The sequence below is a fragment of the Lipophrys pholis genome, assembly GCF_963383615.2.
Source record: "Lipophrys pholis genome assembly, chromosome: 1".
NCBI classification, from domain to species: domain Eukaryota; kingdom Metazoa; phylum Chordata; class Actinopteri; order Blenniiformes; family Blenniidae; genus Lipophrys; species Lipophrys pholis.
Genome location: NC_137635.1, coordinates 53925290 through 53940285, shown reverse-complemented (window position 1 = coordinate 53940285; position 14996 = coordinate 53925290). Strand labels below are relative to the sequence as shown.

Below are 14996 nucleotides of genomic sequence, written 5' to 3'. Positions count from 1 at the left end.
CGCAGCGCGTAACGGACGAGTCGCGGAGGTTCTCTTCTATTCTGCACCGTTCACGGAGGGAATAATAACCCGGGGGAAAAGTTAGGATCGTCTCTTTGGCCACCCACCAGCAGCCTGTGCACCGGTTTGAGGGATCTGCCGTGCAGATGAGGAATACGGAGTCGTGCTCGGACGACGCGCCGTTCACCTGGAACACCTGAAAGCTCTCCAATGACACGCAGCCGCAGCAACTTATAAACACTGTTGCATGTTTTCACGGCTAATATTTCGGCCCCAGTGGCCTTGTCCGTAGATTTATGTCTGTGATGAAAACGATCGGCGGTGATTTGCAGCCGTGAGAGCGACTGAAACTCGCAGCAGCTGAATTACGCGCAGAGGATGCTGCTCGACGCGCAATGATGTCCGGGACGCGAAGGATCGTCTGATCAGGATGACATTTGGTTGAGACATTAGCGGACCGAAGTTCATATTCGACGCTTTTCTATCTTGTTTCTTATTTTTTTTTTTCCTTTATCGTTGCACCAAGAAGCTGCATCAAGAATCCGACATCAGCCGAACTAGACTCTCGGTTTTTCCCAGACTCGGTTCGGGGAGATGGCCGCGATCGCCAGCTCCCTGATCCGGCAGAAACGCCAGGCGAGGGAGTCGAACAGCGACCGGGTGTCCACATCCAAACGTCGCCCCAGCCCCAGCAAAGACCCCCGCTCTCTCTGCGAGAGGCATTTCTTGGGGGTCTTCAGCAAAGTCCGCTTCTGCAGCGGAAAGAAAAGACCGGTTCGGCGGCGACCAGGTCAGTGCCGTTTATCCACCCCCAATCCTTTTTAAAACATTTTTTTAAACCAATGTGTTTTATGTGTGCGTATGGTAGCGCCCCCCCACCCACCCCGACCCCCTCCCCACCCAGCCACCCCGCCCCTCTCCGGAGCAGCAGAAGCAGATACTGCAGTCTGAATCCGGAGGAGGAGGTAGATGTTCTCCGGTCTGCACAGATCCACCTGTTCCATTCGGGTCTCTTCCTGTCCATCGATCCACTGCACGAGACAACCCCCCCCGTCTGGATGCATGCAGGCATCCTTATACTGTGACGCCCCCCCCCCCCCCCATTCATCTGATCAGAATAACTGATCACCGTGATAGAAAAAAAAAAAAAGCTAGAATAAAAATCCAAGCTTAAAATTCTGCACACTTACATTTTCTGACCCCCAAACACACACACACACACACACACACACACACACACACACACACACACACACACACACACACACACACACACACACACACACCCTCCCTTACCAAAGTTGGACACACACACTTAAAATCAGGATTAAATGACCTAATACAATATTAATGCAGATTGAGGAACAGAGGGGAGATAAGTTGTACTGCAGTGCACCAAGGCTCTTTTGAGATTAAATGTTTTAATGGTAAATGTTTATTGCAGAGAGAGAGAGAGAGAGGGAGTGAGAGTGAGCGAGAGAGCTTTACTGCAGTGGAGGGAGGTATAGCTTTAGTGATTAAGAGCTACTCGGCTTGTATTGATGTCCCTCGGCACCGACGTCGTGAAGCTTTCCCTCTTTTCTGTTTCACTGGTTCTGTCTTGGTGCACAGATAACAAGCCAGTGGTGCAGCCCCCCCCCCCCCCCCCCCCCCCCCATAACGGACAGTCATGTCGTTTGACGGACGACAGCGAGGTCCACTCGAGTCCAACAGCCAGAATAATGAAGGATGAGGAGGCATGCAAGGCGGGGAGGGGGCAGCGACTGTCATCCAGACAGACGTATTAAATGAAATGTCTTGCAGCCTCACCAGACAAACAATATCAGCGCCAAAACGGTCAGAAAATTGCTCAGCCAGAAAAATAATAAGGGTGTGACTGTTGGTCAGGTAGGTACCCCCCGTCTATTGACACCAGAGAGCAGACAAGATGCCGTGTGTCCTCAGGTGATCGTCCTCACTATTTCCACACGTGATGCCTTGCCGTATATTTTCTCATGAACAGCCGATACATTGGAGAATTTAATGAATTCTGTCTGTTTAAAAGACTGTTGTTTTTCCTTCTGTCCTCCCCCCTTCGTAAGACGCTCCCTCGAAACCTCCACAGGTGTCCCATAAGGGCTGCAGGCTAGGTCAGTAGCTCAGCCTCCATCCGTGTGTGCTGTGTTTCTTCTCGTCTCCACCCCATCTCGCGTCCATGTCGACTCTCCCTCGGTCAGGGAGGGGGAGGGAGGGAGGGAGGGAGGGAAGGAAGGGGTGGGGCTGGGGGCTTCAGCACCTGTCTGAACAGCCGACGACCCTCTCCCTTGCTGATTTTCTTATTTTTCCTCTCATTCCCTCTTCTGTGTGGCTTTTAGTGGATTTCTTAAGCTTAATTTCTTCCCTGTTTCTCCCCCTATAGCTAAAGCCAGTGGTCTGTCGCTCGTCTGTTCTCTCCCCCTCTGCCTTTTTTTTACTCATTTTGTTCCTGCCTCATTCTCTCCGTCGGTCACTGTCGGATCAGTCTTGTATCTCCCGCCCCGTGTTCTGTGTCTGTAAACATGTGTCGTAGAGGTTTCTCCTTGATGTATATGGATATGACGTGTCACTTCCTGTCCAACACTTTATCAGCGCAGGTGATCATTCACCATCTCATTGGTCATGATGCCATTCGTCAACCTACCTAAATGTTTTGTCCTTCTGTATTGGTATGAAGTAAATCAATTGACGTTCTGAAGGCTCACACACACACACACACGCACACACACGCACGCACACACACACACACACACACACACACACACACACACACACACACACACACACACACACACACACACACACACACACACACACACACACACACACACAATGCTAAATGATTGGAACTGATGAGCCGTCAGGGATTGGCTGGCCCGTGCCGAGGCCTTAATTTATGGAAGTGTAGTTATCACATGTGATTTACTGATGTGTACACTCCCATGTGCTTACACACACACACACACACACACACACACACACACACACACACACACACACACACACACACACACACACACACACACACACACACACACACACACACACACACACACACACATCCTCCCTCCCTCCCTTGGCCCATGGTGAATGATGAAGGGGTAGGTGAGTTGGGGATTGATGGTCAGGATGATGTACAGCTGAGCAACGTGAACCCGCTCCCTCCCTCCCTCCCTCCCTCCCTCCCTCCCTCTCTCTCTCGGGGCTTCGCTCCTGAGCTCAGGTTTTATATTATCTCCCGTCTCAACGCACGGGTCGTGCATACAGTGTAAGTGAAGCTCGGGACAGTTATTGCAGTCGTCAGCATTCAAGCAAAATGCTTAGCATCTGTTGAAGAGCGACCTGGGTGGAATGTCCTTCCTCTCCTGGTGCCGAGAACGTTTTCTTCCTGCGAAGTCATGCGAAGTTTTATTGCTCCCGACTGGACTAAAACCCAGTAGCATGTCCTCCACGTCTGGTTCTGACCTTGGAGAAAGCACTGGGCTCACTACTTTATTCCGATCACATACATGACTTGTCTGAACTCGAAGGGCTGCGCCTGCAGCGCGAGCTTCTTCAGCTGTTTGCTCAGACACATGAAACGAGGCGCCGCACAAACTAAATTGTGGCAAAATGCATAATTTGTTTTCCTCTTGTCAGACTGAGAATAAACAAAAGGATTAGAACCATCCGACGTCCATGTCGCCGTCTGCTCTGTGAGCGGAGCTCGGTTCAGGAATCTGCCAAACATATTACTGTTTGGCTGCAGTTTCGTTATTCATTGTGAAACCTCAGAGAAATATGGCAAGTAGTTTTATCTAGTAAAGGTTTGCTGGAGTCTCAGGCCCAAACTCTCTTTTTTCTCCATTTTTAATGACGACACCATGAAAACTACGTTAAAAATTGTGTAGTACTAATGCCAGGCCTATAGGTGGCGCTGTAAGAATACAGAAATACAGCAAAAATGGAGAAGAAGACATGAAAAAAACAGAGAAATCGAGAAATCCACCACCTGGCCTCATTAAAGCGACGAGCATCAGTAGCTTCTGCAGCTTGATCTAGAGCAGGCAGTCGGCCATGTTGTTGCTCAGTGACGTTGTGGGGTTATCGGGTCGAGAGGTTGGGTGATGACATCACCGTTTTCGGCTAATGTGCTTCTTGTCTGTCCATACTTCGGAGCCGAGGCGGCGTTTTCAAATTTCTCCACTCTGGAAGCCATTTTCAGGCTCCTAAAACGCCGCGCCCCGTGGACGATGGCACAAAAACGATTCGGTTACATGTTTACACGACGTTTTAAGTGAAAGAAGGGTCGTTTTTGTTACAGAAAAGTTTCACGTCCAAACAACATTTAAAAAACAAAAAAAAAACCTGATATCCGTTTCCACGGAAACAGCAGAAACGCTGAAAACAAAGTAGTTTTCTGTTTCGCCATTAGTGGGTGCTGTTCGCAGAGAACAATGAGCTCTAAACATAAACAATGGGAGAACATGGACATGGTGGATTGTTATCACGGTGACTGTCAAATTAAAAAGTACCAAGTCCCTGGAGAGCATGTGCAAAACTACGAGTTACTCCGAGCACCATTGTCGCGTAAACGCTTCCATTTTCGCTTGAAATCGTCGGCGTGCAAACGGCCCCCCGAGTCTCGGTTATATCGTACGGTGCCATCGAACTTCGACAGACACCCTGGTCATTAGTTAAACACTGGCAGCTGTCTGTACATTTTCCCCGAGATAAACAGTTTTTTGAGATTTTCTACACACATCCTCTCTCTGGTGCCTCCGGAGGCTTCTTCGCCCGCAGCCAATCCTCGTTTCCACCTGCTGCCGTGAAGTGGAGCAGTTTGAACAGCGTGCTGGCCTCGCGCCAGGAGTCATACCCTCCAAAGCTGGAGGTGGATTCAGCGTTATCGCAAAAGTGTTTAAAAAAAAAAAAAAAAAAAAAAAAGGCCAATAAACAGCCGGTTGAAGTGATTTGATCTAATGCTGGTCACATTGTCATGATCACAGCATTGCTTCATACCAAATGAAGAAACCACTGGCATGTCAGTGTGTGTTAATGTGATGTTTTTTTAATTTAAAACTTTTTTTAATTTAAAGAAAGGTTTTCAATGCTGGAAAATCTGTCACTTTAACAACATTCTCATTGATTCCCTGTCACGGCGTGCTCACTATGAAGGCCCTCCAGTCCTTTACCTTTTTACAGGATTATGTGGCGCAACAGATGATTCACACTGTGTTTTTGATAACCAACGTCTGGTAAGAGTTAAGAAAAGACTGAAGAGTCTACGACTGTACGTTTCTTTTTGTTTATTTTTTACTCTAGTCTTTTTTGTTTATTTTTAAATTATCGGGCAGATGTGGAGGCTGGTTTGTGTCAAAAGAAAGAGATGTGTAAAAAAATGTATATCTTCTTGATTTAAGAAACCAATTTTTATCAAGAAATTATTGAATTGTAAATTATATCAAAACGAATTAACCCCTTATCAGGCATGCGGCCATGTTGTGGTCTTTACCTGTTTCTTTGAAACTGATAAAGGATCTTTGTTTGGTCATTGTTCTGGGTCAATAGTGGAAAGACTCGTTATTTTGACACCCGTTGCTTTATTGAAACGTGACTCCACTGCAACTGATTGATGCATTTCTTTAAATAATGTTGAAATAATTCAAAAAGACACTTAAATATATGCAATAATTCCATTAACACTGTTAAAACAAGCAGAACAATTTGCTCATTATTTTGTAGTGCAGAAGTTCTCATTACTGAATATTCAGATTTTATTGGAAGATGATAAGAAATTCTATGATTCTCTCATTTTCTAAAACATCACAGGGAAGACAAACACAGACTGTCGATGATTGAACCTTTTTCTTTTTTTGCGTTTTTGTTGCAGAAAAGTTTTGTGTTTTACACGGCAGTGTTTTGAAAACAATGTTTGTTTACATGAAATCGGCAGACACGCTGAAAACAATGTTGTTTTCACATTGGGCCACTAGTGGGTGCTGTTGATAGTTTTTATGATCAATCGACACACACAACATTATAACCATTAACATCCACAATCCCTATTTGTGGGAGGCAAACTGCACTAAACCTGCAAAAAAACACATTTATTTCCTATAAAGCCGTCCTATTCATGTCTTAATACAATATTGGCTGCAGTTATTACGTCTTATTTCAAATACTACTCCTTTATGTTGTAACTTAGTAGGGATTTATGACAAAAAAATCTGGTCAAATGTTCTATTTAACTATTGGCAAATTATTACATTATTGGGTTTATTAGATTCATAATCATTACATTATTGGCAGGTGTTACTTTAGTTTTCTTTTAGTTTTTTTGCGGCTAAATAGGATATGTCAATGGTAATAAAAGTTTTTAAGGTAGAATGACCACAAAATCGGTTCTTTTTAGTTCAAGATTGATAAAATCTTTACAGATAGTGTTATGTATTGACGTAAAACGCTATTTGCAAAGTCAATTAAAGAAAAAAAAAAGTAATTCAACTTGGTTGAAATCATATATTTCCAGTGATTCAAGGAGTGCCGTATAAAGGGTTAAGCAGTTTTAATACCGAGAGAGTTGAATTCTGCTGCCACACGCCACCGTCCACAGCCAACCTGCTGTATTGGAATTAAATCGACATTACATTCTGTGTTTGTGGAACATTGTCTGTGTGTCGGTTCAGAGGATAGCCTGGATTGAAGCGTAGAGAAACATCTCAGGTGTGTTGACGTCGTATGAGACTGCTGTTCTGTTCTGACACACTCTTGTTGGGGGTTGTGGGGCTGCGGCGTGGCCGGCGGCTCGTGTGTGTGTGTGTGTGTGTGTGTGGGTGTGCGTGTGTGTGTGTGTGTGTGTGTGTGTGTAATGTGTGTTTTCAGAGCCACAGCTGAAAGGCATCGTGACACGACTGTTCAGCCAGCAGGGCTTCTACCTGCAGATGCAGCCGGATGGAACCATCGACGGCAGCAAGGACGAGAACAGCGACAACAGTGAGTGGAGCGTCGCGGAGGCTTCGGCTTCCAGCATGAAACGTTTAAAACGGCTGTGAGTCAGTCCGTTATATAACATATCGGCACATTTCAGATGCTTTATCATTTTCCATTCTTATATAACCCGCGCTCCAAAATTAGTTAAAGATGCCCTCCACCAAATTGGATTATCTGAACATAAATGGTGAGGAACGGGGAACAATTCAGCAGCTTCCACGCAGCAGGATAACCTCCTTTCTGCTGCTGCTTACGCAACAATATGCACACATGTAACCGTCAAAACCTACTCAACTGTATTCTCAGATGGTCGCCGCACATTTTGTGTTTCACAGCGAAGGAGAAGCTGAACTCTCCAGTTATAGTGACGAAAAAAAAACAAATTCTGTTCGCAGTATTTCTGGAGCCTTTAGCAGGACAGTAGAATAATTTCTCCTGATGGCTGCGCTAAGTAAACCTGTTCTGCTGTGTACACGACGTGATTGTAAGTGTCGCCCGGTGTTGATTGATGTTCCCCCAGAGCTGGTGTGATTATCACAGCACAATTCCCTTCCCGGAAAAAAGGGAAAAAAACCATAGCCTGATACAACTGCAGCCCCTCCGCTTCACTTCCCAGAGCCACTTCAACGCCATATTTCACCTCCCATCGACTTTCCATACTGGACGACCAGCAGATAAATAGTCCCCGGGGTATAGTCTCTCTCAGGCCCCGCCCCCCCAGACACACAAAGATAAAACTTGAGTCCATACATGAATACGTAAGAGTTACAAGGAGGGGATATACGTCGGCGAAGAATGGCCGTCAAAGTGATAATGGTGACGCTCCCAGTGTGGAGAGGGGCCAGACAGGTAACCAATCACAACCTTTCTTCTCTAAAACATCCTGCCAGTCTCAGAGGAAGCCCGAGCCAAGGCCGCTGGACCGCAGTGAAAGGAATGCTCTCTCTCTCTCTCTCTCTCTCCCCCTCAGTCACTCCTCACTTTATTTATTTATTTTTTTCACGAGGAGATGTAACGTGACTCGAGGCATCAGGACAACAAGCGTGACAGAGGAGAAAGCCCAGTCTGTTTGAACACCGTGAACACACGGCGGTTCTTCTTCTCCTTCGTGCTCGGGAGGTTCTGGCTGGTTGTCGTATGTATGGCGAGGGTTTCCCCGCCTCGAGGTAATCCTCTGGTTAAAGCAGCCCCGCTGGCCCGGGCCATGGAGGAACTGCGGTGAATTATTCAGCCACTGCAAACTAAAAATACCACCTTTTCCGTTTGTACCCGATGAATAATTCTCTGTGTGTGAGGAGCCCGGGGCCCGGTCCGGAGGACGGCGCTGAGCGAGAGCGCCGGGCGTTGTGAGAGGAATGTGATGCGTTTTCAGGAGAAGATAAGCGACAGGAGGAGGAAAGCAAAAAAAAAAAAGACATTGGTATTCAGGTCCCTCACAGTATTGAAGTATTGATTACAGGGCTAGATTATTAGAATAATAGATCCCCCCCCCCCCCCCCTTGAACCAACGTCGCCCTCTGACCTGCAGCATGGCGAGCAGCGGCAGATGGATTTCTGTAATTTATTTTCAGGGGTGGTTCAGAGGAACCGATTGGGATTGAGCCGCGTGACGCCGCCTGCATGCAACATACGACCTGAGCGCACTCCACTTCTATATCTTTATTATTTACTATGTTGACCGAACAGAAAAAGTAATCTCGGACGTAAAAATATAAGATGCAGTATATATGCAAAAAGACGTGCGGCTCCAATGGGATCGGTTTTTTCAAACTGTGAATTCAATAGAAAGTCTCATTTTCAGCCTCGCGTGTACAATTACCTTCGGCTGCAAGCGCGACTGAGTGGTCGGGCCACGCTTTAGTAACCGGCGGGGCCGTGAAACAGCAATCCATTAATTAACGTTCGTGTTCAGATTTGAACAGTTATTAATTTGATTGTCATCAGTTGATCGCCTCCAGTAATTACCTGCACACTCCGGAGGCTCCGAGGAGAAACCGCCGGTTATGAGACACCTGCTGTATCAGACTCCATCTATCCTTCCTGCTCGGAATCTGATTGATGGGCTGAAGGAAGGAGTTTTACAAGCTGCAGCAGGGACGTCAAACACGTTTCAGTTCAGGGGCGACATGCAGCCCGATTTCCTCTTGAGTGGGCCGGACCGATAAAATAGTACTATAATAACCTTTAAAGGGGCCCTATTATCCAGCTGTTCACTATCACATGGTCTCACTGGTCCAAAAACGTTGCAAAATCCTGCTTTTCCTTGATTTTCCTCCATTTGAATATTGGATCATAGGAGCTGCATTCAGAATCTGCTGTGTCTATGTGAGCTGCACTGGCTCCGCCCACACATGCCCATCTTGGGAAGAGGAGGAAGTACTTCCTCTCGTGGCGCCATGTGCCAGAGCAGAGCTGCCTAATTGTGGGAGGAGTCAAAGGGAGGGTCTACCTTGATTGGGATTGGCTAAACCCCCGATGACACTATATAGGGTTTGATTTCTGATTGGCTGGTTGGAGCAACACACTTTTTAAAACCTGAAACAAGCCAGGGAGAGAGAGGACAGACTGTCTTCACTTCTGGGGCGTCAGTCCAGGTATGGGGACGATTAATACTGCTGGAGAACCTAGAAAGTGAATTTTGCATAATATTACTGCTTTAAATTATATTTTTGTTTGTTGTGACACAGAGTATACGTTAACGTCTATACTTTCACAAAAACAAACGATGACAACAGAAAATTGCTTTAATCTCAACAATAAAACCGTATCGTGCTTTTACATTCTCAAGCTTTTTACAAACTCTGACTCTTTACATGTTTTAAGTGAGAATGGATCATTTCCGCATTTTTGTTTCTGAAAAATCTTGCGTGTACACAGAAACATTCAGAAAAGAATGTAATAAACATGTTGGGCCACTAGTGGGTGCTGTTGTTTGTTTTGATAATGAACCCACACCGACATGAAGCAGAGAACAACACTCTATAAACATTAACACTGGGAGAACACCGACATTACACCGACAGAACAGACGACAGAAAACTTTATTTCACTGATTTTTTAATACCTTTTATTTTCTAAGGCGCAGTGAGGTAGAAGTCAGATGAAGACCAGATGATCCAGCAACACGTGCTAATGTGCGACTCTGGATTTGTGTCATCCGGGCGTGCAGACTCGCCCTTGGCATTTGAGTCGTGGCTTAATGTCTCCTTAAGCCCTCAGCGTGAGGTTTATTTCCCGCTGTGCCAGTCTTCCTCACATAAAACACACTTCCCTGAGCTTCACCTGCAGGATCTGCTCGCAGACGATTACCTCCACTCTGGAATACCTGTCGCTCAGAGGATTTTGCGTGATTGGCTCGTTTGAGCCTATTTCTCCCGGAAATCTCCGAACTCTGGGTGCCCCGGCTCGGCTGCTCGCTGTCCTCGGCGAGAGATAGGATTCAGGTTATTACGGAGGAGGAATTGCCTTCAGGACAGTCGTCAGGTAGTGTGGGAGCGGCCGCCGCGGCTGTAATTATGGACTCCATCAGCTGCTGCATCTCAAGATGGAAAAGCCGAACGTTTAAAAAGTAGCCTCGAATGACGGCTCCGATCAAAACTCAATTTATTTTTGGCCAGAAAACAAGATCACTGCCAGCATTTGGTAATTATAGTGAGATAGTGTAGTAGTGCCACATATTTTCTGTCCTTTTTTTTTTCTTTTCTCTTCCTTCTGACTTTTTAAGCTGTGGGTGGCAGCTGAGAGAGAGAGAGAGAGAGAGAGAGAGAGAGAGAGAGAGAGAGAGAGAGAGAGAGAGAGAGAGAGAGAGAGAGAGAGAGAGAGAGAGAGAGAGAGAGACTGAAAATGCAACTTTTCGAAAACGTTCTGTCTCCATGGAAACTGGGAAAAAGTCCACATTTTAAGAACACACCGACTCCGTCTCCATGGCAATGAGGAAATCACAACGTTTTGAAAATGCTGAAATGCTGCTACTGTACACCACGGCCACGATAACAATGTCTTCTGCACATGCTCAGTAGATGGACATGAGGACAAATGTCCGTTTACTCCCATTGTTTATGTTTATAGCATATTTTTCTCTCTACGGGCATGCGTGTATGGAAACAACAGCACCAACTAGTGGCCCGACATGAAAACTACATCATCTTCAGCGTTTCTGCCAATTTCGTGGAAAAGGACATGTTTTATTTCTTAAATTTTTTTTAAACATTGTGATGTAAACGGTGTCTCAGAAGGCGTCTTTCCTCTGTCGTGGAGTCGCCCGGTGTGTCTCGGCCTCGCCGGCGTCCTGGAGCCAGGTTTGGTCCATTGGCAGGCGAAAGCAGTACGTCGATATTTATTGAGTGAAATTGGATCTGCTGGGAGGACATGCCCGCGCTGGCATGTCCTCCTTTATCTGATCGTCCCCGTCGGCACTCGCGGAACAATCATCCCGGTGATGCATGTGGTTCGCACTCCACACGCTGTCCTCACCCTCGCAGCCACGAAAGTCACGACCGGAGTCGAACGTTAAAACGGCTCAGGCTTTGTTTGTTTTTAATTCAGAATTTCAATTTGGCCTCTTTCATTAGGGTCTTGATTAGTTTTCCAGCGCTCTCCTGCACAGATCAGGGTTCATTAATAACCGAATATCCCTGAAATCTCCCTTTATAGTGAAAGACGTTGATGGGTCCTTAGTATTACAACTTCTATTTGTCCCGATTATATCTTTGATTTTGAATTATCATGTTTTAGAGACGCGAGTACAGCGTTTTAGAAGCAATCAAAAAACATTTCTTGGCACTTTTAGGTCCAAATTAATAAAACATCTGAGTGTTCTTCTTTATGGGGCGTCTTCTTTAGATTCACGAGCAGCTGGAGGATGTTGAAGGTGCTCCGCCGTCATTCTGGTGAGCCTGAGAGTTTTGGAGTCCTACTTTAAATATTAATGTACCTCACAGTAAAGTGTGCCAGCGTTCCCTTCGTCCGTGTCCTGTACTCTTCACTTTTCTGCTGACGGACCCCCCCCCCCCCCCAAAATAAAAACCTAAAGAAACGCAGACCTGACACTGTTGTGTCTACGAGAGTTACGTGAAAACTCAGTCGTCCTATTCTGTCCTTTCGGTTGTGTGTCTCTGCCTCTTTGTAACTCTCTTTCTCTGTCTCTCTCTTTATCTCTCTTTCTCTCTCTCTCTCTCTCTCTCTCTCTCTCTCTCTCTCTCTCTCTCTCTCTCTCTCTCTCTCTCTCTCTCTTTCTCTCGCTCGCTCTCTCAGCCTTGTTTAATCTTATTCCTGTGGGTCTGAGAGTCGTGGCCATCCAGGGGGTGAAGAGTGGCTTCTACATTGCCATGAATGGCGAGGGAATGCTCTACAGCTCGGTAAGTAATCTGTAATCTGTAATCTTAGGTTGTGTGTGTGTGTGTGTGTGTGTGTGTGTGTGTGTGTGTGTGTGTGTGTGTGTTACCAAGGTACCGTCGTGTTTTCTTGTTTTAACGTCTCAGCCCGTCCAAACCCTTTCATCATTTCAAGAAGTCTTTCGAATGTCTTCTGCATCTCATCCCACACTTGCAGTTGCAGAAGCGTCACACGCGCGCTCGGCGTTTGACTTCAAGTCGAGTTCGACGCTCGTCTCTTTCCTCTTTACCTCCCGAAGCTCATCGTGATGCCGCTTCAAACACAAATCCCGTCTTTCCGTCGTTGCTTTGTTCGACTTTCATCCTCGTCTGTGTTAAAGAGTCCTGCTGTCATGAAAAAAATAAAATACTGACGCTGCTGTGAAAATTATCTTCCTGCAAATCACGGCAACGCAAGCTGTGAAAAGCTTTTTACTTTTGACACGTCAGACACATTTGGGAGTTCGGCTGCAGCCTTGATGAGGAGGAACGTTTCCCAGATCATTAGATGAAAAGGAATGAATCAATTCTCACTGTTGGTTCCGACCAGTGCATCACCTGACCCAATGTTAACGCAGTCGGTCTGAATCAGCTCCCAGTTTAAGAAACAACACAATCATCCATCCATCCATCCATCCATCCATCCATCCATCCATCCATCCATCCATCCATCCATCCATCCATCCGTCCAAAATGTCTATATTTTCACAAAGCCAAACATTTACACCTGATTAATCTCAACATAAAGCCAATTTGAATAAAACCTTCTGGCGCAAAATCCAGTGAAATGACCAGGAAACTTCTCCTGTAGCCGTTGCATTGTGGGTATTTTTTTACAAACTCAAGTCAAGTCGTTTTATTTGTCACAACCAATTATACACAGTATATTGCGACGTGAAATGTTTTTAGCACTTGTACCACACCGAAATGACAATTTTACTAATAGGAGTCAAAAAATTTAAATCTAAAGCATTCAGTCATGTTAATTATAATAATGAAAATTAAATCACATTTCATATATATATATGTATATATATATGTGTGTGTGTGTGTGTGTGTGTGTGTGTGTATATATATATATGTAGGTCAATCACTTACATTGTTGATCAGTATTTGGTGAAACTGCGCCTCCTCTGGACAATCTTTTATTAAAGATTATTTGCTGCATAAAGTTCAGGGCCCATTGTTAGTTTGTTGGCATAAACATATTTTAACATTATTACAGTTTATTATTATTTATTTGTACTGTTTTTTACTGGGGGGGGGGGGGCTCTATTGGGCCGGCCACCTATTGATGTGTGTGTGTGTGTGTGTGTGTGTGTGTGTGTGTGTGTGTGTGTGTGTGTGTGTGTGTGTGTGTGTGTGTGTGTGTGTGTGTTTTGACATGTTTACCATTTTCTTGGTGCGTTGGCCAGAATGAAGCCTCTGGCCGGCCGGTTTTGGCCCACGGGCCTTATGTTTGATACCCCTGATGCGAAAGTACCAAACTCATCACTGCTGCTCTGAAAATAAAGACGCGCTTCAGGGAAATGCTTCGGCAACAATAGATCCCAAGGGAAACGGTGAAAGAGCCAAAGAGAAACTGGGATGGAGGCTCGAGCCGGAGACACCGAAGCAGGACGAGATCCCAGCTTGACACGGTTACATAAACCTCTAGTTTTACGGTTTGTAATCCGGTTACAGATACCGCTACTGAGGGGAAAAAAAACAACTCCATAATCCATAAACCTGTGGTGAGGGAGGCGGTGAACGCTGCCAGAGATCCATCATGAATGAGCGGTCAGACTGCCCATCAAACTCTTCACACTCTCATAAAAGACTTGAAGGACGCAGCGGAGCCGCAGCCTGCTATAGTGCAGTATATATATATATATATATATATATGTATATATTTAAGGGAGTCCCTTTAGAGAGAGGACTGACAGATAAAAGGTGAACGCAGGTGAATTCAGTCTCATTATATTGGAGGGGAGAGGGAAAGAAAGCATCTTTATAAAAAACAGAAGTTGAACACGACTTCAGACGTGCGAGTTCAGAGAAGGAGCTTTAATAGACGCCGTGATGACTCAGCCAGGTGGACGGATCCATTCATAACACACACACACACACACACACACACACACACACACACACACACACACACACACACACACACACACACACACACACACTCCTCGTCAGCGTACGGGTTCGTTAATAATTTCAGGTGATTCAGCGTTTCGGGGTCAAGTGGCGCCTTTCAGCTTCACGACCGTCCTCGAATCGTTTAAACCGTCACGTTTATGAGCGCAGGAGCAAAGTTTCGACCTTCCAGTCGCAGGTGGAGCGAACGGAGTCGAGACGTTTCATCGGCCGCAACAGAGGAAGGAGCGTCTTCCTTTAACGCGGCGGGGGGAAACGCCCTCCCCGGCCATGTGGAGCAGGTCGTGGGGTTGAGCTCCGTCCCGGTGGAGGATCATAGATGGACTAAATGAACGTGAACGCCCGTCTCGCTCCATCACCCATTATTTACTCTTCTGAGCAGAAGATGTGTGACGGCCAATATGAGAAGACGGGATGTTTCTGCTCCTTATTCGCACTTTGCTGAGCGGCTCCCAGAGTGCAGCCACGTCTATGTAAAGCCTCTCGCTCCCAGCA

General features: G+C 46.0%; 1 protein-coding gene across 3 annotated transcripts in view; it reads left to right on the top strand.

The window, feature by feature from the left end:
* Nucleotides 1–14996, top strand: part of fgf12a (fibroblast growth factor 12a) — a gene marked incomplete at both ends in the record, with an annotated part of 37953 nt that overhangs the window by 4665 nt on the left and 18292 nt on the right. Inside the window, 4 exons of one of the 3 annotated variants that reach the window (XM_080458950.1) lie at nt 595–790; nt 2082–2129; nt 6880–6990; nt 12241–12344. In XM_080458950.1, the coding sequence (XP_080315076.1) occupies nt 595–790; nt 2082–2129; nt 6880–6990; nt 12241–12344 (459 nt within the window). Of the gene's footprint in view, nt 1–594; nt 791–2081; nt 2130–6879; nt 6991–12240; nt 12345–14996 lie in introns of those variants that run through there. The other 2 variants (XM_080458951.1, XM_080458952.1) reach the window with 2 other exon arrangements.